General features: G+C 44.3%; 1 protein-coding gene across 1 annotated transcript in view; it reads right to left on the bottom strand.

The window, feature by feature from the left end:
- Positions 1–18348, bottom strand: part of LOC123767088 (prestin) — a 57920-nt gene extending 39572 nt beyond the window's left edge. The window contains exons 1-3 of the mRNA XM_069304736.1: positions 18143–18348; positions 12467–12631; positions 8791–8895 (exon numbers count right to left, since the gene is read on the bottom strand). Of these exons, the coding sequence (XP_069160837.1) occupies positions 8791–8895; positions 12467–12631; positions 18143–18334 (462 nt within the window). The 5' untranslated portion in view covers positions 18335–18348. The remainder of the gene's footprint in view (positions 1–8790; positions 8896–12466; positions 12632–18142) is intronic.
- Positions 18349–20362: the final 2014 nt, after the last annotated feature.

Genomic DNA, 20362 nt, shown 5'->3' with positions numbered 1-20362 from the left:
TATAGGTTTTCACAGGTCCTCTGCCAATAAACGCCCTTCCCCAGGGGTGTAACCCAAAAGATACTTAATGTCCTATTTAATGCTAGGTAGATATACTAAGACGTTTCTAATCCATTCTGGCTCCTTCCGGTTGTGGACTTTTTGATGTTGCTCCTTAGGACATTAACCCTGTGCTTGGACCATGCACTAATTTTTATTGAAATTCTCATCTGTATTTGTCAATCACCTTTCGTTCCCCAATTCCCATCTGCTTGCTCGAGTTTTCCTATTAACATGGGAGTCCTCTTCTCTATGGTGTCAGAGTTCCTCCTTTTAAGATTCGGAATATTGGCAACCATAACGAGACTTCTTGACGGAGTGTTGCACTTGGGCCCAGAGCTGTGTTGGTTCCTTGTGCGGTCATACAGGGCTCGTACTGGGCGCCCTGTACCCGGCCTTCCTTCCTCGTCTGTCAACAGGAGTTGGGTAGTAACTAACGCTTTTCCTCGCAAATTCCTGCGAGTCCGGCAGGTAAGTAAGAAAGTAATTATCAAAAGAAGGCACCAAACTGGGAAGGCTATGTAGCACCATCAAATGTGTGGGATAATCAGAGGGCGCTAAATATCACCAAGGATGCCAATACAAGAACAGAAACGCATAAGGCGAACGATATCAAAAGTAAGTAATTATCAGAAGAAAACACCAAACCGGGAAGGCTATGAGGCACCATCAAATGTGCGGGATAGTCAGAGGGCACTAAATATCAAAGGATGTCAATACGAGAACAGAAACGCATAAGGCGAACGATATCAAAAGTATCCGAGTCACCAAGAATACTATCGAGAGACAAGTGACCGCAAGGGACGGTCGGAAAACAAGACACGCTCGTCTCGGAAGTCAGGACATTCAACAAGAATATGCACTACCGTAAGAGAGAATGCAATTAGGACAATAAGGAGCAGGGCTGCGCTCCATGTAGTGACCACGAGTTAAGCGAATATGGCTAATACGCAATCTCGCCAGAGTCGTTTCCCATCGCCGGTTACGGTGGCAGGAGGACGGCCACGAGGATACACAACTCTTAAGAGTACGCAGTTTGTTACCAGTAACAGACGACCAACAAGCCTGCCAACGGGTAAGGATGGAGGAAATAGATAACTGGGTAAAAGTCGGAATAAGGAATACCTTTACAAGAGATGGGACAAGAGTAGACAGCTTCCCTGGCGGCATGTATCCGCACTCTCAATTTAATAGACACCAATATGGTTGGGAACCCAACAAAACTCAACTGACTTAAATTTACTGTGAACAAGAAACAGCCAAAGCTGGATCTCGACAACCACTGGATGAACCGGATTAAAGGATCCGAGAGCCATGAGGGCACTACGAGAGCCAACAACAACTACAAAGGAAGATTGACAACGAGAAAGCAGGAGACGAAGAGCATAGAGAATAACAAAGTTCAGCTGTGAAGATGCTAGTCTTTGGAGGCAAGCGACATATATAAGTGCAATCAGGAAAAACAACAGGGTAGCCTACACCGTCATGCAGACTTAGACCCATCGGCGAGGATGGAAACGGAACGGGAGTGAGAAGAAAAGTGCTCAAGAAAAAGGTGCAAATCTTAGATGTAGAGAACCTGAAGCCATGATCGGTGGCCCAAGACAACATGGCATCAATTGCAAGTTGAAGCCGGCGTTGAAGGAGAGGCGAATCATCACCCTGACAGCAAAGAGTAAGATCATCGACATAGAGAGCGGAGAAGGTGTCAGAAGGAAGAAAGGAAAGAAGACCATTGAGGGCAACCAGAATGAGTAGTGCTCAGAACAGTATCTTGGGGCACACTTTCGTATTGCTGAAAAGAGGCAGAGAGAGCGATAACAAGCCTCACCCGAAAGGAACGACGAGAGACGAAGCTTTGGAGAAAGATGGAGATCACCACGTAGGCCAAAAGAGTGAAGTTGGAACAGAATATGATATCGCCAAGTGGTGTCGTAAGCCTTTTCCAGGTCAAAGAGGACGGCAACAACGGTGGTCTTTGCAGCAAAAGCAGTACAAATTATAGACCTCTAAGTTCACCAGGACATCTGTTGTGCTGCGGCACTTGCGGAAACCAAATTGAGAAGGGGAGAGGAGGTGATGGTGTTCCAGGAACCACATCAGACGAACGTTAACCATACGTTCAAAGAGTTTGCAGACACAACTTTTGAGAGCAATAGGGCGAAAGTCCTTAGGGGGAAGTCCCCAGAGACCCTGGTTTTCGAACAGGGAGGACAACAGCATCGAGCCAGTCTTCAGGGACTGACGACTGACTCCCAGAACCGATTATACAGACTCGGTAAATATTGAGACATGCACGGAGGGAGATGGTGAAGCATCTCATAATGAATGCCATTGGAGCCCGCCGCCGTAGAACCGCAAAGGGCCAGGGCAGAACGAAGTTCAAAGAGAGAGAAGGGATCATTATAGGAAAGTCGGATATGAGTGCAGAAATCTAAAAGACGAGATTCAAGGACAGGTTCACGAAGAAGGAAAGATTGAGGAAGATGAGAACCAGAGGTAACAGAAGAATATTGGGGACCCAATTCGGTAGCGACCTGCAATGGGTCCACCACAAGAGTTCCCCGGAGGTGAAGGACCGGCGAGACATCGGGAACGAACTTATCCACTATCGTGCGGATACGCTTCCAGATCTGCGACAGAGGAGTTTCGGACGTAATGGTGGAGACATAAGACACCAACATTCACGTTTAGCTGTATGGACGGCCCTACGGGCCACCGCACTCGCCTTCCAAGACAATAGAAAAGAATCAGCCGTCCGCCGGCGGCGGCGGCGTCTCTTCCAGGCTGCACGCTTACAGCGGACAGCCCGAGCACAGTCTACCTTCCACCAGGGAACCCACTTCCGTGGTCCACGAGAAGAAGAGCGAGGAATAGAGCGGAAGGCAGCGTTGAATATGGTGTCGGGAAGGAGAGAGCGAGGGAGAGGCAGAAGGGAGAGGTCAGAGAGAGCAGCGCTGAGGGTAAATAGGTTCCAGTCTGCCTTAGAAAACTGCCACCTAGGGAAGGAGAGGGGAGGGTGAAAAGAGAAAAAGGTAACAAAGATGGGGAAATGGTCACTGCCATGGAGGCCATCAAGAATTCGCCACATGAAATCCAAGTAAAGAGACAACTAGCAGAGAGAAAGATCAAGACATGAAAGGGTGCGAGTCCGAGAGTCCAAGTAAGTAGGCTCATCAGAATTCCGAAGAGACAGGGAAGGGGGCGGAGGCACTTTCCTGCTCCCAAATAGGGGCAGGAAAGGAGGCGGAGGCGGAGGCAACCCTCACCTGTCCCAGAGAGGAGTACGTGAGCCCCCTCACCACGACAAGGAGAGAGAATGGAGGGGGAATGAGAGATGATGAACCAACCATGCTTGATCTGATATTTACCCCTAAATGAAACGGACATAAGGGAAGTTAAGTTGGAAGCCCCCTTTGGAATGAGTGATCACAGTGTATTGATCATTGAGTACCTGGTAGAGCTAGGATGTCTCCCCCCCCCCCCCCCCCAAAAAAAAAAAAAAACTAGGGGAACAAAGGGCGAGTGTACCGAAAGGGGAATTATGAGAAGAAAATTCCTATGGGATATACATGGGACAACTCAGAACTAAGTCTGTATAAGACATGATAGACTGTCACCCAAAAGTGTCAGGAGGCATAAACAGGTCTATCCTGGCCCAAAAGGTAAAACCTATTAGCAGAAGTAGAATCCATGGTTTAATAGGGAATGTATGGAAGCAAAGGAACAACAAAAGGCATGGAGGAACTTCCGAAATAACAGACCACCAGAAAGAGAGATCAGAGAACCAGGAATGAGTATGTTAGTGTGAGAAGAGAAGCAGAAAAAAAATATGAAAATGATATAGCAAACAAAGCCACGACTGAACCAAAGCTACTTCACAGTCACATCAGAAGGAAACCAGCAGTGAAAGAATAGGTGACCAAACTTAGAACGGGTGATGACAGTTATACAGAGAATGACAAAGAGGTGTGTGAAGAACTCAAGAGGTTTCAGGTCTTTGCAATAGAACGAGGTGAAGTCCTTGAGCTAGGAGACGTGGCAATAAATCAGGCAGTTTTGGAAGGGTTCGAAATTACAAGAGATGAGGTCAAGCGGCATCTGTTGGATCTGGACGTGAGAAAGGTTGTTGGTCCAGACGAAATCTCACCGTGGGTGTTGAAAGTGTTCTGAAACACTATGCATGCCACTCTCCATAGTGTATAGTAGGTCACTGGAAACCTACCAAAAACATGGAAGACAGCTAATGTAGTCCCAATATACAAAAAGGATGACAGACAAAAGGCAATGAACTACAGGCCAGTGTCCTTAACTTGTATACCAAGCCAGGTTATGTTGAAGATCGTGAGAAAAAACCTAGTAATACATCTGGAGAGAAGTGACTTCCTGACACACCACCAGCATGGGTTCATGGAAGGTAAATCTTGCCTTACTGGTTAAATAGAATTCTACGATCAGGTGACAAAGATTAAGCAAGAAGGAGAAGGATGGGAGGACTGCATTTTCTAGGACTGTCGAAAAGCCTTCGAAACAGTACTCCATAAGAGGCTGGTGCACTAGCTGGAGAAACAGGCAGGAGTAAATGGTAAGGTGCTCCAGTGGATACAGGAGTACTTAAGTAATAGGAAGCAAAGAGTTACAGTGAGGGGTGAGACCTCAGATTGGCGTGAAGTCGCCAGTGGATTCCCACAAGGCGCTGTACTCGGACCTATCCTGTTTCTGATATACGTAAATTATCTCCCAGAGGGTATAGACTCATTCCTCTCAATGTTCGCTGACGACGCCAAAATTATGAGAAGGATTAAGAGAGGAGGACTGCTTGAGGCTTCAAGAAGACCTGGACAAACCGAAGGAATGGTTGAACAAATGGTTGTTAGAGTTTAACCCAAGCAAATGTAATGGAGATAGGTGTAGGGAGCAGGAGACCAGATACAAGGTATCATTTGGGAGATGAAATTCTTCAAGAATCAGAGAGAGAAAGACCTGGGGGTTGATATCACGCCAGACCTGTCCCCTGAAGCATATATCAAGAGGATAACATCAGCGGCACATGCCAAGTTGGCCGACATAAGAACGGCCTTTCGAAACTTGTGTAAAGGAATCATTCAGAACTTTGTATACCACATATGTCAGACCAATCCTAGAGTATGCAGCAACAGCATGGAGTCCATATCTAGTCAAGCATAAGACTAAACTGGAAAAGATTCAAAGGTTTGCCATCAGACTAGTACTCGAACTGAGAGGTATGAGCTACGAGGAGAGACTACGGGAATTAAACCTCACGTCGCTGGAAGACAAGAGTTAGGGGAGACATGATCACCATATACAAGATTCTCAAATATATTCTCAGATTGATAGGGTAGAATGAGAGACTATATAACACGAGGGGCGCACAGGTGGAAATTGAATGCCCAAATGAGCCATAGACACATTAGAAAGATTTTTTGTAGTGTCAATAGTTGAAAAATGGAATGCATTAGGAAGTGACGAGGTGGAGGCAGATTCCATACACAGTTTCAAGTAAAGATATGATAGAGCCCAGTAGGCTCAGGAACCTGTACATCAGTTGATTGACAGTTGAGAGGCGGGACCAAAGAGCCAGAGCTCAACCCTCGCAATCACAACTGCGTAACACACACGTCTGGTTCTGGGGAACTGTTTGGTTTTAATTTTTTCTGTTTAACAGCTTGTTCCGTGGTAACCTCCTGAGTAAACAACCTGCCATCTTCAGCAATATTGATTTAGCTTAATGCATAATGTTAAGCTCCTTCCTATGTAAACGGGAAAAAAATGAAGAATACTAAATCGTTTTGGTTATTATCAGTAATTTGACCCGTGTATTTGACCCGTGTATTTGACCCGTGTCTGCTCTTAATGCACAGTCTTTTTCCTGATCGTTTATGCAACTAAGAAAACCTTTAGGATTTGTCTTTGTTTGCTTTACTCCGACGTGTTTAATACCTTCTTTTTTTGCTTTCCTTATTTCTTGTTCAGCATTTCTACTTTGACATTTTTTTAATAGGTTCATTTCCCCTTCTTAGTCCACTTGTAAAAAGAATTTTTTCCCCAATGAATTTTGTTAGGCCCCTAGCTATCCATTTGGAGGCCATTGTTTTGGTGTCTAATCTATAATTTCCAAGAAATTTCTTGGAAAATTCACTTTCGCTCTTTGTTGGCTCTTGAGCGCGTCAACAATTTTTGTGTCGATTACGGTAGTTGGGCGTGCTCACGAGCCCAAAGAAAAAGTATTTGTATAAATTCCATTTTCTATCCGATCTATTTGGGGATAGTTTACAAATGTTCGCCATGAAATTTACGTTTTCTCTAATAGCCGAACAACTTATTTGGGAGAACGGCGTGGCAGTGAATCATCGTGGTAAAACAATTGTATTATTGACACAACGAGTATAAGGTAATTATCAAAAGAAGGCACCAAACCGGGAAGTAAGTAATAATCAAAAGAAGGCACCAAACCCGGAAGTAAGTAAGTAAGTAATTATCAAAAGAAGGCACCAAACCGGGAAGGCTATGCAGCACCATCAAATGCGCAAAATAATCAGAGGGCGCTAAATATCACCAAGGATGCCAATACGAGAACAAAAACGCATAAGGCGAACGATATCAAAAGTATCCGAGTCACCAAGAATTCTATTGAGGAACAAGTGACCGCGAGGAACGGTCGGAAAGCAAGACACACGCTCGTCCTGGAAGTCAGGACATTCAACAAGTATATGCACAACTGTAAGAGGGACAACACAATTCGGACAATAAGGAGCAGGGCGGCGCTCCATTAAGTGGCCGTGGGATAAGCGGGTATGACCAACCCGCAGCCGTGTCAAAGCAGTTTCCCACCGCCGGTTACGGTGGCAGGAGGAAGGCCACGGGGACACACTACGTTTGAGAGTACGCAGCTTGTTACCAACCACAGAGGACCAACAATCCTGCCAATGGGCAAGGATGAAAGAATGAATAACAGGATAAAAGTCGGAATAAGGAATACCTTTACGGGAGATGGGACAAGAACGGATAGCTTCCTTAGCGGCAGCATCCGCACGCTCATTGAAAGAAACACCAATATGGCTGGGAACCCAGCACAACTCTACTGATTTAAATTTACTAGAAATAAGAAACAGCCAATGTTGAATCTCGATGACCACCGGATGGACAGGATTAAAGGACCCTAGAGCCATGAGGGCACTACGAGAGTCAACTACAACCACAAAGGAGGAATGAGAATGAGAAAGCAAGAGACGAAGAGCATAGAGAATATCAAAGTTCTGCCGTAAAGACGCTAGCCTCCGAAGGGAGGCGACACATACAAGTACGGTCAGGAAAAACAACAGAGTAGCCCACACCGTCCGCTGACTTAAACCCATCGGTGAAGATGGAAATAGAGTGGGAGTGCGAAGAAAAGTGCTCAAGGAAGAGGCTTTTCAGAATTGTAGGAGGGGTAAAGGCTTTAGTAATACAAGTCAAGGACGTACAAAACTTGGGAAGGGGGACTCTCCACGGAGGTAAGGAAGGAACAATACGAGGAGAAACATTAGAAATATGAACAGAAAGATATTCCTGTAAGCGAGATAACCGGACAGAAAGTGGGAGACAATGAAGAGGAACAGGAAACCACAGGAGGAGGAAAAGTCAATGCACGACAGAGGCGAGAGGAAGGATGTTGGAAGGACCGCGCAAGATAGCGAAGACAGTAGCGATTACGGCGGTCTTGAAGAGAGAGAAAGCCAGTGTCAACATACAAACCGAGGGCGGGAGTCGAACGAAAAGCACCAGAGCTGAGACGCAACCCAGTATGGTGCAAAGCATCAAGACGGCGAAGAGTAGAAGGAGAAGCAGAAGAGTAGAAGGAGAAGCAGAAGAGTATGCAGGGCAACGACGAGTATAATCGACGTCGTTTTTATATATATTGCCGGTCGAACGCATCCTTATGTGACCTTTTATACTTGTGTTCTTCTAGAACATTCTATTGCGAACACATTGGTACAAAAATGAAATACGTACATCGAAAAATAATGTCAGGACAGTGAATTGAATATACTATTTTCAATGCGGGTTTCGCCGATATGCCGCCGCGGGTAACGCTTCGGCCACTTCCCACACTGTTTTGGGTGGGCTGCGACATTGATTCTATATTTATATGCATATGTCCGTGTAGAAAATTTTATTGCGATTTCAGTGATACTAAAATTAACGCTGTAGCACAACTGTGGGCTTCACAACAAGAGAGTAGAAACATTTTGTTGGTGTTTGGCGCTCTCGGCTAGTGATCTCAGTAGTTCTTTATTTGGTGTTGATATACCTTATGCTTTCGAGGCATTTTATAGGTATGTTCTTATAGACAATTTTATGGCGAGCACAGTGATACAAAAATTAAATACGTACGCCGACAATTAGTGTCAGGACAGTCAAAAGAGTATACACTTTTCGGTCTTGCAGCTTAAGCGCTCGAAACGCCGCGCGCACATGGGGAAATTTTTTTTTCAATAGGCTGCCTGCGGCAAAGTGTTATATTATATTAAATTAATTAATTAACTAAAATCAGTTTTTGGTCAATCTGGCACTTAACAAAATTATCTCTTGATCATGTATTCCATGTTAAATCTGATTTGTTTGTGATTAGCTAACTTTAAATAGTAAGGAACTTGGACAATTTCATTTACCACATTTCACCTATGTACAGCCATTTGAGGGTTGGTTTGGCACATTATTAGGATATACAGACAAATGAATATAATTAACCTTCAACACCTCATTGTTGAGGACCAGGAGAGATATCGTGATGGAGGATATCAGCATGGTAGAGGGATTCGAAGAAGTCAAGTTGCTAAAGATGTCTCGGTATGTCTGAAAAAAACAAAATATATAAATACAGGTATATTTGAAAATTAAATTGATGGACGACAAAGTCAGACCCAGACAACCTGGGGGTAGAAATAGCCTAAGCTACTCTATCCCTTTGATATATATTTTCTAGTCTCGATAAAGATACTTGACCCAGACAACGACAGGTGGTACTCCTGGCCTACTAGGCGGGTGGTACTCCTGGCCTGATAGACGGGTGGTACTCCTGGCCTGATAGACGGGTGGTACTCCAGGCCTGATAGACGGGGACTGTCTACACCTTTGTGATACGGATTTCATTGTTTGAGACCTATAGCTACATCGTAGCGGCAAAAGGAGTTGTCACATGGGTCTAACATTGTGGCCTATAACCGATTCAAGTTAATTGTTGCAAGTCTGCAACATGCTATCAATTTTGGATAAAAACTCACACTCACGTAATTTATACGATTTATGTAAAGAAATTACATCAAGTCTTTCGCACTCTCATGAGTGCGAATGGTGTCAAGCACTCTCCTGTCAAGGTCTGAGTGTGTGACTAGTACGAGAATTGCATCTCAACGTCTAACGAGGTTGTTATCCTTGACCGCCTGACCATGTCCTCTGTTGTTGTTGTTGTTATAGATTCAGCTACTCAGAACAAGTTCCAAGTAGCACGGGCTATGGTGAGCCTGTAGTGGACTTACCTGCACAGGAGCGGGGCTGTGCGTGTCCTCTTGATTGATTGATGAAGATTAAGCCACCCAAAAGGTGGCACGGGCATGAATAGCCCGTAAGTGGTGGCCCTTTTGAGCCATTACGAGCATCAAGAGCTGATACTGGAGATCTGTGGAGGTGCGACTGCACCCTGCGTGACGGGAGATGTCTCCCGTGGTGTCCTCTTTATTCCCGACTACTGATGTACCTGCGGTAATGACTTCCTTGGAATTATGGTTGTGTGTCCTTTCTTTAATCCTGATATTCTGAGAACTGGAGTTAACTAATTAAATAACTATTAATATTTATTATAATTTATTAATTGTTTAAAAGTGGGTTATATGGTATTTTAAAACTACTTTCTTACCACGATTCTAAATAAATTGACCTATAATGTAATTGACGCAAGACATAATATAGTTTTTAATTACCCAATTACAATTAGGAAAAGAGTTGGTAAGAATGAAGTAGATGTTAAAATACCAGACGTTTATATATATATATTATCTTGTAGAGATTTTAATGAAGTCTATGTTGGGGAAACAGGGCGTAACCTTGATCAGAAATGAACATAAGCGTTTAGGATTGTGGCCGGTAGCAGTGCTGAAGTTAACCAGAGTTGGGGAAAGGATCACAACATTGATTTTAATTAGTGAAATAATCTATAAAAGTAATAATATTAGAACTAGAAGGGTAGTGCAATGGGTTCTAATAAATACTCTGAATACTTCTGTTGGTAACAAAAGCTTTACTTTAGAGAACAGCTTTACTAGGAAAATGATTCTCTGTTAATTAAAACTAGATGTCGGTAAATGGATAAATGTTAGCAGTCCCATTAGCTGCGTTCCTTGGGGTATGGAGAGGGTTACGAGGGATAGCATCCAGATGAACACCTCGAGTGGTAACTCAGTTCTCAGAATATCAGGATTACAGAAAGGACACCTGACCATAATTCCATGGAAGACATTACCGAAGATGCATCGGCAGTCGGGAATAGAGTTGACATGGTCAAGAAGGATAAGATGACTGAACCCAAGATAGCAGCCTCCAGCAGCCTCGCTCCTGTGCCAGGCAAGTACACTACGGGCTCACCGTAACCCGTGCTACTTGGAACGTTTTGTTCCGAGTTGTTGACTCTAAAAACAACAACAACAGGATAGTAGCCTCATTAGACACCGAGTTTTAAGTCTCGCCCTATTCACACGCTCAGACCTTGACAAAGCACTCAGGAGAGTGCGAAGGACTGTGTAAACTTTCATAAATTTCACAAATTACATAAATGCGGGATTTTATCCCATGTGATCACGTCTGTGAGAAGACATTAATAGGAATGTTATTCTCAATTAATACCGAAGGTGCAGGCTTTTTACTTTCAAATATATAATCACCTATACATTTATGGAGAGTATAGTTCAGAATTATATACGAAAACTTACTAAACTGCATGCTTTATGGTCAATTTACATACAAGGTGTCTGTTTTAAGTTTACTAGAAAACAAAATAAAACAAAATTTCAGAAGTCAACTGTTAGAAACTAATTTATAAATATTTTATATACCCTCTGAACAGATACATTGTAGAGTGAAAAATTAATACCACTAGAAAAATATGTCTTTTTAAAATGGCAGATATTTTTTACGCTTTACGATATTTTTTAAGTTCGTAACTTAATTAAATATGAAATTCAATATCTAAGACGATGACCGCTTCCTGAATAAAGCACGATATTCCACACTTAAAAGGAAGCTTCGTCTCTTCCGACCCAGCAAGAGAGATGGCAGATAATTGTTATACCATGTTAATTACCCACGTATCTGTATGCAGGCGTGGGACCACGACCAGCAGGTATCGTGCACACTGCAAGAACGACAATCGCCTTGCCTGAAGGGTCGTCCGTCAGAAGGTGGCCGTTTCATATCTTCAAACATACACTCAGTTGTGGCTCAACAATTACCAAAAATTAAAACTGCCTTATGCTTGTTGGGCTTGCAATTGCATCCCAACATCCGTGAACAGGCGCGTGTACCCCCCCCCCCCGTGAACAGGCGCGTGTACAGGCGCGTGTACCCCCCCCCCCGTGAACAGGCGCGTGTAAACCCCCCCCCCCCCCCGTGTACAGGCGCGTGTACACGCCTATGATGGTCCCCTCTCATCCAAACCCACCCACTCACCCTCCCTCCCTCACACCAACCCACCCTTCCTCCCACCCACCTAATCTCACACATACACACCCCTCTCCCCCCCCCCTTCCTCCCTCCCTCCCCCCCCTCTCCCTCTCATCCTCACTAACCCACCCACCCTCACTACCTACCTCCGCCCCTCCCTCACCCTCATTCACTTCCTCCCTAACACGCTCCACCTCCCTCAGTACAATATAAAACTTTAAAAACTTATGAAAACAAATCGGCATTTCAGAGGAGTCGATGCGAGTCACAAAAAGAGCAGATTCTTCATGAAGATAGTGGGAAGCGATTTGGCAATGTTGCTGACCCTGATACACCTATGAACGTCTCCCATCCCCCTACCACTCTTGTGTCATCCTGAAAATGTTTAAGTGGCTAGCCCCAAGCATCCGACCCGAGACCCTGACTCGAAGACCCTCCTCCCAGACCCCCCCCCCCCACAGACTCGGAGACTGCCCTTCATAGATATAGATATCTGAACAATACACACACACACACACACACACACACACGTCACCCAAAGCGTTCTCACAAAGCTCATGTCAAGATCAAAATAAAAACTTTGAATGTGAACCTTTAGAACTTTCCGCCAGTGAAGGGCTCACTAGGAAGAGAGACTGCCAGACAACAAAAACATTCAGACCGTACGCAATAACGTGTCATTTAGAGGGCGTTAAAAGTAACCATTACTTACGTAGATGAGTTTAAATGGGCCGCTGTATCTCCGTACTTTTATACCAAACAGGTTTTTGATTTGGGAAGTGAGGACATGGAAGGATGCGCCGGTTGTGAAGCCTGACACCAGCATGTCTGAGAGGAACACACACAAGGTCCCCAGCTGCAGCAAACCCAGCAACACCTGAGGGCAAACACATGACCGTTAATTACATGTATCGTGCACACCAAGGGTGTTAATGGGTGCCAAGTGTGCATCAGGTATAGCGATAGTGGCAATGACCATCGTTGTTGGCGATGGTTCAACACACTACCAATGATCTGTAACCTGTTCCAACAATGAATTGTGATCATAGATGAATATCATTGGGAATCGGTCGTCATTAATTGCAGAAAATAACGTGAAAGAGGAGACGTGAATAAGAGAATGTTGAATCCTTCTAGAAGGACGCAGATTCTCGGCAAGGCTGCAGCTCATACTGCAGTCTTTCTGCAGCCGTCAGCCTTGCTGGCTTACTGACAATCATTGCAATCCTGCAATTTTAGTTTAATGTGGCTTGTTCACCATTAACTTTACCTTTAATGACATCAGAGAAGAGCACCAAACCACTTCACGTCATACTGAATGTTCCTGTACTCATCTAGTTGCACTCGCTTAGTAGTACTTGTAGAGGTTGAACTTCGGCTCTTTGGTCCCGCCTCTCGACTGTAACAACTGGTGTATAGGTGTTCAGAAACCTGTACACCTATTGGGCTCTATCATATCTAAATTTGAAACAATGGAGTCAGCCTCCACCACATCACTGCCTAATGTATTCCATCTGTTAACTACCCTGACACTGATTTTTTCTAATGTCTCTTCTTGCACCGCATGTAAGTGTACTTCTGCCAGGCTATGTGCGTTAAGCAAACAGCAAGGTCACAGTCTGCATTCCACTATGGAATGCACTTTCTCGAGCTGCAGTAGCCACGGCGTGGTATGACGTGGAGGCTGTGTCAAGGAAGGCTGTCTATAAGAAGGGAAACGGAAGGCAAGACGTGCAGTTAGAGGTGAAGTTTGTAGTGTCTCGTCTGCTGTATCACGCCACCACCACCATAGACAGATGGAAGGGGAACTATCAAGGAAAAGCTCCAAGCCATTACGACTTTATAGTGTTTGTAAGGGGTCAAGAAACAAGAAAAGGATTTGGGGCGGGACGGGGGGGGGGGGGAAGAATGGTGCCCAACCACTTGGACGGTCGGGGGTTGAACGCTGACCTGCATGAAGCGAGACCGTCGTACTACCGTCCACCCCAAGTGGTTGGGCTATAAACAGATGAAGTAAAAGGTTTATGGGACGAGATAATGGGGGATATGGTTCCCGTGATAAAGGTTAAGATTTGCCATTCCAGTTAAGGTCATGTTACAAGTATAACTGGAAGTGACCAGGACCAAGGCTAAGCATTGAGGCTCTACAGAAAGGAAAAACAGAATACTTTAAATTTGTAAGCCAAGATAAATTAGCATCAAAGTTTTACATATATTTTACATTAAACAATACACTTAATTGGAAAAAACAGAACGAGTTAAAAGTTGTAAAATATATTAGCAGTAAAAATTAGAGGCATCTAGGACGAGATCCCTAAAACAGGGTTAGTTTATCTTAGCAAGTCGAGCAAAGTCAAATGATCTATAAAAGAAAGATGTGATATTGGTCGTGCAGACAGATTTAAAGGAGGGAGCGGTGGAGAGGATGAGTTAGTGTGACAACCCTGGAACCGGTTCCTTGCCAGGCTCGGGTACATTAGCGGATTTAATGGAGACAGGCAGGCCTTCTAGCCCATTAGGAAGGCGGAAGTGGCATTTAGATTCCTCTTTTGGCCATTGATGGGGTTCAGACTGAAGGGGCTCTGAGTTCTCAGTGTAGATGTTAACAGCCAGGTGGTGACATGTGTGAGACTGGTGTGAACATCTGTCGCTACAGTGTGGCTGGGGACCAAAAGGTAAGGGCGGATACTGGTGGCAGAGATGCAAGCTAAGGGTTCCACACTGGAAACAGTAGGGTCGAGACAGGTGAACAAGGCTCGAAACCATGCATTCGTGGAGGAGGCCCCGGGGAGGGCAGTCACGGAGAAAGACAGAAAGGATGATGAGAACCGGAGCTAACAGTCGAAAAGTGGGAACTCAATTCGGTTGCGACCGACACTGGATCCGCCACAATAGAACCACGGAGGTGAAGGACTGGTGAGACATCTGGAATAAACTTACTATCTTACGGATTTTCTTCCAGATCTGAGACAGGAGTTTCGGTAGTAATGGTGGAGACACGAGATTTCCAACTCTCACATTTAGCCTATGGATGGCTCTACGGGCCACCGCACTCGCCATAACAAAACAAAAGCAGAAGCCATCTGTCGGCGTCGGTGTTTCTTCTAGGCTGCACGCTTACAGCAGACAACCCGAGTAGTCTGCATTTCCCCAGGGAACGTGCTTACGCCTGCTCCAGGAGGCAGAGCGAGAAACAGAGCAGAGGGCAGCATCTAATAAGGCGTTATGAAAAAAGGAGGGGGGGGGGGGCTCGAGGGGGAGGCAGATCGGAGAGATCGCAAACAGTAGCATGTAAGGTGAATAGATTCCAGTTAGTATTGGCAAACTGCTATCTGGGGGAGGGTAAAAAGATAAAAAGGTGACAAGGCGGGGGAAATAGTTACTGGTGCGGAGGTCATCAAGAACCTGCCATGTGATATCTAAAATATAGAGAAGACGAGCAGAGAGAAAGATCAAGTCAGGAGAGGGTACGAGTGCAAGAGTCAACACGAGTGTATTCACCAGAATTCAGAAAGGGCAGAAGAAGAAAGGACAAATTGTTCGAGAAGGCGGCCCTGGCTGTTTGTCAGAACATCTCCCCAGACAGTATGCTGACAGTTGAAATCACCCAAAAGGAGCACAGACTCTGGTAAGGAGTCCAACAGATGTTTAAGATACCACTTATCTTACTATTTATACCATTTACTCACAAAGATACGAGCCGCAGAACATTGAATATGGATCTAAATAAGTATCGGGGAATATCATGTTCAAATCTCCCGCACCTATTGCAGAGGCGAGGAGAGGGGATGTACTCCTGAACGGAGCATCTGGCACCAACAAGAATTGCGGAAGAAAGAAGAGACCCATTATCAACAGTGATCTTCACTACGCAAAGAAGCTGACGACAACGACCACGAAGCGGTCGAGTGAACGTATCAGTCAGGAGGATAGAATGGCCTTGGGCCACAAGGATAAGTTTAATATCCTTGTGGCAGTCTTTCAGTTCTCTATCACCAATTTCAGCATGGTGCGGGAGAATGACTGTGCCAATATAACCGGGCATTTTCGCAGATCCAAAAAGGGGTCTCCCCAATGCAGGAAAAAGAAACTAGCTGGCGAGATGTTTGCTGAGAAGGGGCAGCAAAGACACGCACCAGTACGGGTGGGGTAAAAAGTGACAAAGGTATCCACCGAATCAACTAGGTGTTTATGGAAAAAGAAATCATCAGGACGTGTAGAAGCAACATGATTCAGATCAAAATACTTGTCCCTGTAGCAGGACCAGACAAAGGTTGGAATGTATTAGAACTAGAAAGAATTGTGTGCATATGACTGCAAAAGTTAAGGGAATAAGAACCCCAGTAGGAGAATGGGGGGGGGGGGTAAAAGGTGCAGTTGTTACAGTGAGGGACGGAGCCACTCCAGGTGATGGTGTTCACCACTGGAGTCTTGGGGCTCAACCCTGCCTCTGAGGTGGGAGGTAACAGAGAGGGCTAGTCGGGAAAGTCAGAGAAGCAGCTTGGTCTAGGTCCAATGTAGCGGGGGGCTTCAGAGCCCGCCCTTCTAGCACAGTGCGACTCAGGGGCTTGGTCGCCCACCCCGCGAGTCTGAAGTTAAAAAAAAAGGATCAGATATCGGAATATAAGCGAAGTAAAAATTTTGATCCAGAAATTTGTCCTCATAGCCACCATGGAGCCACAATTAGAGGATAGGACACCGAACAAGACTGCCCCCCCCCCCTCCAGGGGTGCATCATGGATATACGCCCTGCAATCGCCACCTTAAGAACCGTCAGTCCATCGACATCAGGTTCAGCAACGAAAGCAAAGACTGACAATTAAATCGTCTCCTCACTCACATCGTCGGGTACCTCAGTTTTACAGGTGAGAGTGTCACCCCAAACACCCGGCGTCAAAACGGAAGACATCTAAAAAGAGTAATCAAGAATAGCAAAAAGTGTGTGCAGGAAGTATCAGTCAGAAATGAGAAAAGGTGAGGAGGAAACATAAGGAAGAGGAAAGGGCATCCAGCACAATTAGTGAAGACAGCATCAGGAGCATAGGGCTTCAAAAGGACAGAAGACTATCTCATGGAGCCTGACACTCCGGCAGCCGCCCACCAAGCCCCCTCACGACGGCAACGGGCTGGGAAGGGAGGAGAATGTTTGTGGCACAACACTACCCGATTGATTCACCGAAACACCATAGCCAAACTTCATGCAATTATTGTGTTGGCAATGGGTTAGGATATCGGCTTAACAGTTCTTGACTATTCAAAGACTCATCAGTGGGAGGAGGAAACACTATGTAAATTGCATTTTTATGAGGGCAATAGTTTGCTATGTGTGGGGGGGGGGGGGGGGTGCGTTTACATGTAAACCAATAGATTTTATACATTTATATTTTTTCAGAGTACGATTCCCATATACATGGCACTCATTCATATGCATGCACCAAACCACACGTTGTAGTGATTAAAATTAATAGTAGTAGTAGTGATTAAAATGCTCGCTTGACATTAGCCAAGCAAGCAACCTGTCCACGGGCCAGGCTCGGTAAAGCGGCGGCCCTCCCCAAAGCAGCATTCATCAGTTTTAGTCTTTTGTGCATTAAAAACAGGTTTGTTCTCATATAAAAGTTATTATTATATATATACTGAAGTTGTATGTATAGTTAGGTTTGTAGTTTGTTGCCAAACCCAGGTTAGGTTTGTGTTTTGGTTAAATTGACGATTATTTGTATTTTAATTTGATGGGCGATGCATTTACTAACCCATCTTCAGACCAAGTCCATTCCATCCAGTGGTCGACCCAAATTACTCATTCATCTATTTTAACTTGCTGTTCATTCAAAACAGTAATTTTATCAAATTAATATAGTTATATATTGGCATACTGTGCATATTTTGGCATGGGTTAGGTTAGGTGTTTAGGTTCTGTTGGCGATTATTGTATGTGTAGTACGTGGGTTTACATTTACAGTTTTGTGGTTCAAACAAAAGCACCCGCCAAACTGACTGTTAATGAATGAAAAACGGTTTATACTCTACTCACAACTGATGAAGTTCGAACAGTTCTCAAACAAGGGCTTCGCTGACGACTTTTGTTTGAACCACAACGCTGTAAATGCTTCACCCACGTACTACAAATACAAATATTCGCTAACAGAACCTAAACACCAAACCTAACCTACGTCTAACTCTACATTTTATTGCAATAATTTGTATACGAGAACAAATCTATTTTTATTATAACGTATATTAAAGCTAATATGTCTCTTAGGGACGGCGGCTGCTCTAACAAGCCAGACCTGAGGATGGGTCGAGGTGGTTAAGACTCAACAACAGGCATCATGTACTTGCACCGAGTATACACTACTAACCAAAATTAAACAAAATGTCTTCATACCTCCACTATGCCAGTGGTCAGTGCCAGAACGGCTGCCACTTGGTTGGGTGAGTAAGTGGTGGACACGCTCTCGTTTACACTGGCATCAGGTGGTAGGGTAGTGGGTGTCTCTGTACCATTTTCAGTGGAAGAGTCTTGATCACTGCTCTCTTCTGTAGAGAAGTCTTCTACAAGTTTGCCCGTCATTTGCATCACGACAGCAAAGGTACCTGTCAATCATTATTCATTAATCTACTCGGTAAAAAAAAAAAAAAAAAAAAAAAAATTGGAGTGAACAATATGGACGAAAATGCAGAATAAAACTAGTACCAACAAAAGCTGGTACGTTTTGAAAAACAAAAGCTTAGTACTGCTTTAAAGGAAAGAAACCTTCCTCAATCTTTCGTTTCTCATATAGTTTGGCTAACTTGGGTTGTAGGTGTACATGAAGCCAGTAATAACTTGGGTTGTAGGTGTACATGAAGCCAGTAATAACTTGGGTTGTAGGTGTACATGAAGCCAGTAATAACTTGGGTTGTAGGTGTACATGAAGCCAGTAATAACTTGGGTTGTAGGTGTACATGAAGCCAGTAATAACTTGGGTTGTAGGTGTACATGAAGCCAGTAATAACTTGGGTTGTAGGTGTACATGAAGCCAGTAATAACTTGGGTTGTAGGTGTACATGAAGCCAGTAATAACTTGGGTTGTAGGTGTACATGAAGCCAGTAATAACTTGGGTTGTAGGTGTACATGAAGCCAGTAATAACTTGGGTTGTAGGTGTACATGAAGCCAGTAATAACTTGGGTTGTAGGTGTACATCAAGCCACTAATAACTTGGGTTGTAGGTGTACATGAAGCCAGTAATAACTTGGGTTGTAGGTGTACATCAAGCCAGTAATAACTTGGGTTGTAGGTGTACATCAAGCCAGTAATAACTTGGGTTGTAGGTGTACATCAAGCCACTAATAACTGGGTTGTAGGTGTACATCAAGCCACTAATAACTTGGGTTGTAGGTGTACATCAAGCCACTAATAACTGGGTTGTAGGTGTACATCAAGCCACTAATAACTGGGTTGTAGGTGTACATCAAGCCAGTAATAACTGGGTTGTAGGTGTACATCAAGCCACTAATAACTTGGGTTGTAGGTGTACATCAAGCCACTAATAAAGTCATGAACCTGTACTCAACATTTAATATTACAAATTCAACATTGTTCCCAATTTCCTATAATTTTGCCTAGTTAATGCGATACAATCCATAGTTTTATAGTGTTAGTACAGTAAACTATTCTGGCATAATTATATTAATTTTAACATATGTTCAATAAATGAATGAAAGCTGGTATAAAGCAAGTGTTTTTTTGTCGCACAATTTGAAGTCTCTTGAGTAATAGTACTCTAAGAAAATTAGATATTTAAGGTGGCTGTTGACCAGACCACACACTAGAAGGTGAAGGGACGACGACGTTTCGGTCCGTCCTGGACCATTCTCAAGTCGCTTGTGATGAGGAAGTAGAGACAGGCAATAAATAGGCAAGAGAGAGCTGAGGAGCAAAGTAAGGTGTAGTAGAGGGGATACTACTACTACTACACTACTTTGTGTAGTAGTGTGTAGGTGGCTGTATTGAGGTCATTTGCTTAATGTGGATGACAGGTGGATTTTTCTTTTATAATTTTAAGTAGATTTAATTATTATTGGTTTAATACTCGAAAATTTGAAAAATTTTAGTTAATGGATTTTTATCGGTAATATTAGAAATGGTCCCAAAAGACGAGTATGAATTATGGATGAAGAGGCTCGGCAGACGACACCGCTGGGCAGGCAGAGGATGTTATCACGCACCCAAGGGAACAATAACAAATATTCAGGAAATGGAGAAAACTTTGGCTGAAGAGTAAAAATGTCAGCATTGAATGTAATGAAACTCCTGCTTTTGGTGGGTCCTGGATGGGTCCCTGGACCCACTCCAGGTGGACCCACTCCAGGTGGACCCACTCCAGGTGGACCCACTCCAGGGGGACCCACTCCAGGGGGACCCACTCCAGGGGGACCCACTCCAGGGGGACCCACTCCAGGGGGACCCATTAACTCCACCCAATTTGAGTCGTACCAGGTACTTGCATGCAAGTCATCATGAACCTAGCAGGGAACAGAGGGCAAAACATGGTGTCTTAATAAGTCAGAGGCACTCGAGGACACTAGGTCAGTCAACCCGAGAAAAGGTCGCCCCCAATCCT

Source organism: Procambarus clarkii, chromosome 53 (genome assembly GCF_040958095.1).
Source record: "Procambarus clarkii isolate CNS0578487 chromosome 53, FALCON_Pclarkii_2.0, whole genome shotgun sequence".
In the NCBI taxonomy this organism is placed as follows: domain Eukaryota; kingdom Metazoa; phylum Arthropoda; class Malacostraca; order Decapoda; family Cambaridae; genus Procambarus; species Procambarus clarkii.
The sequence above is the reverse complement of the archived record's forward strand: the minus strand, read 5'-3'. Positions and strand labels throughout refer to the sequence as shown.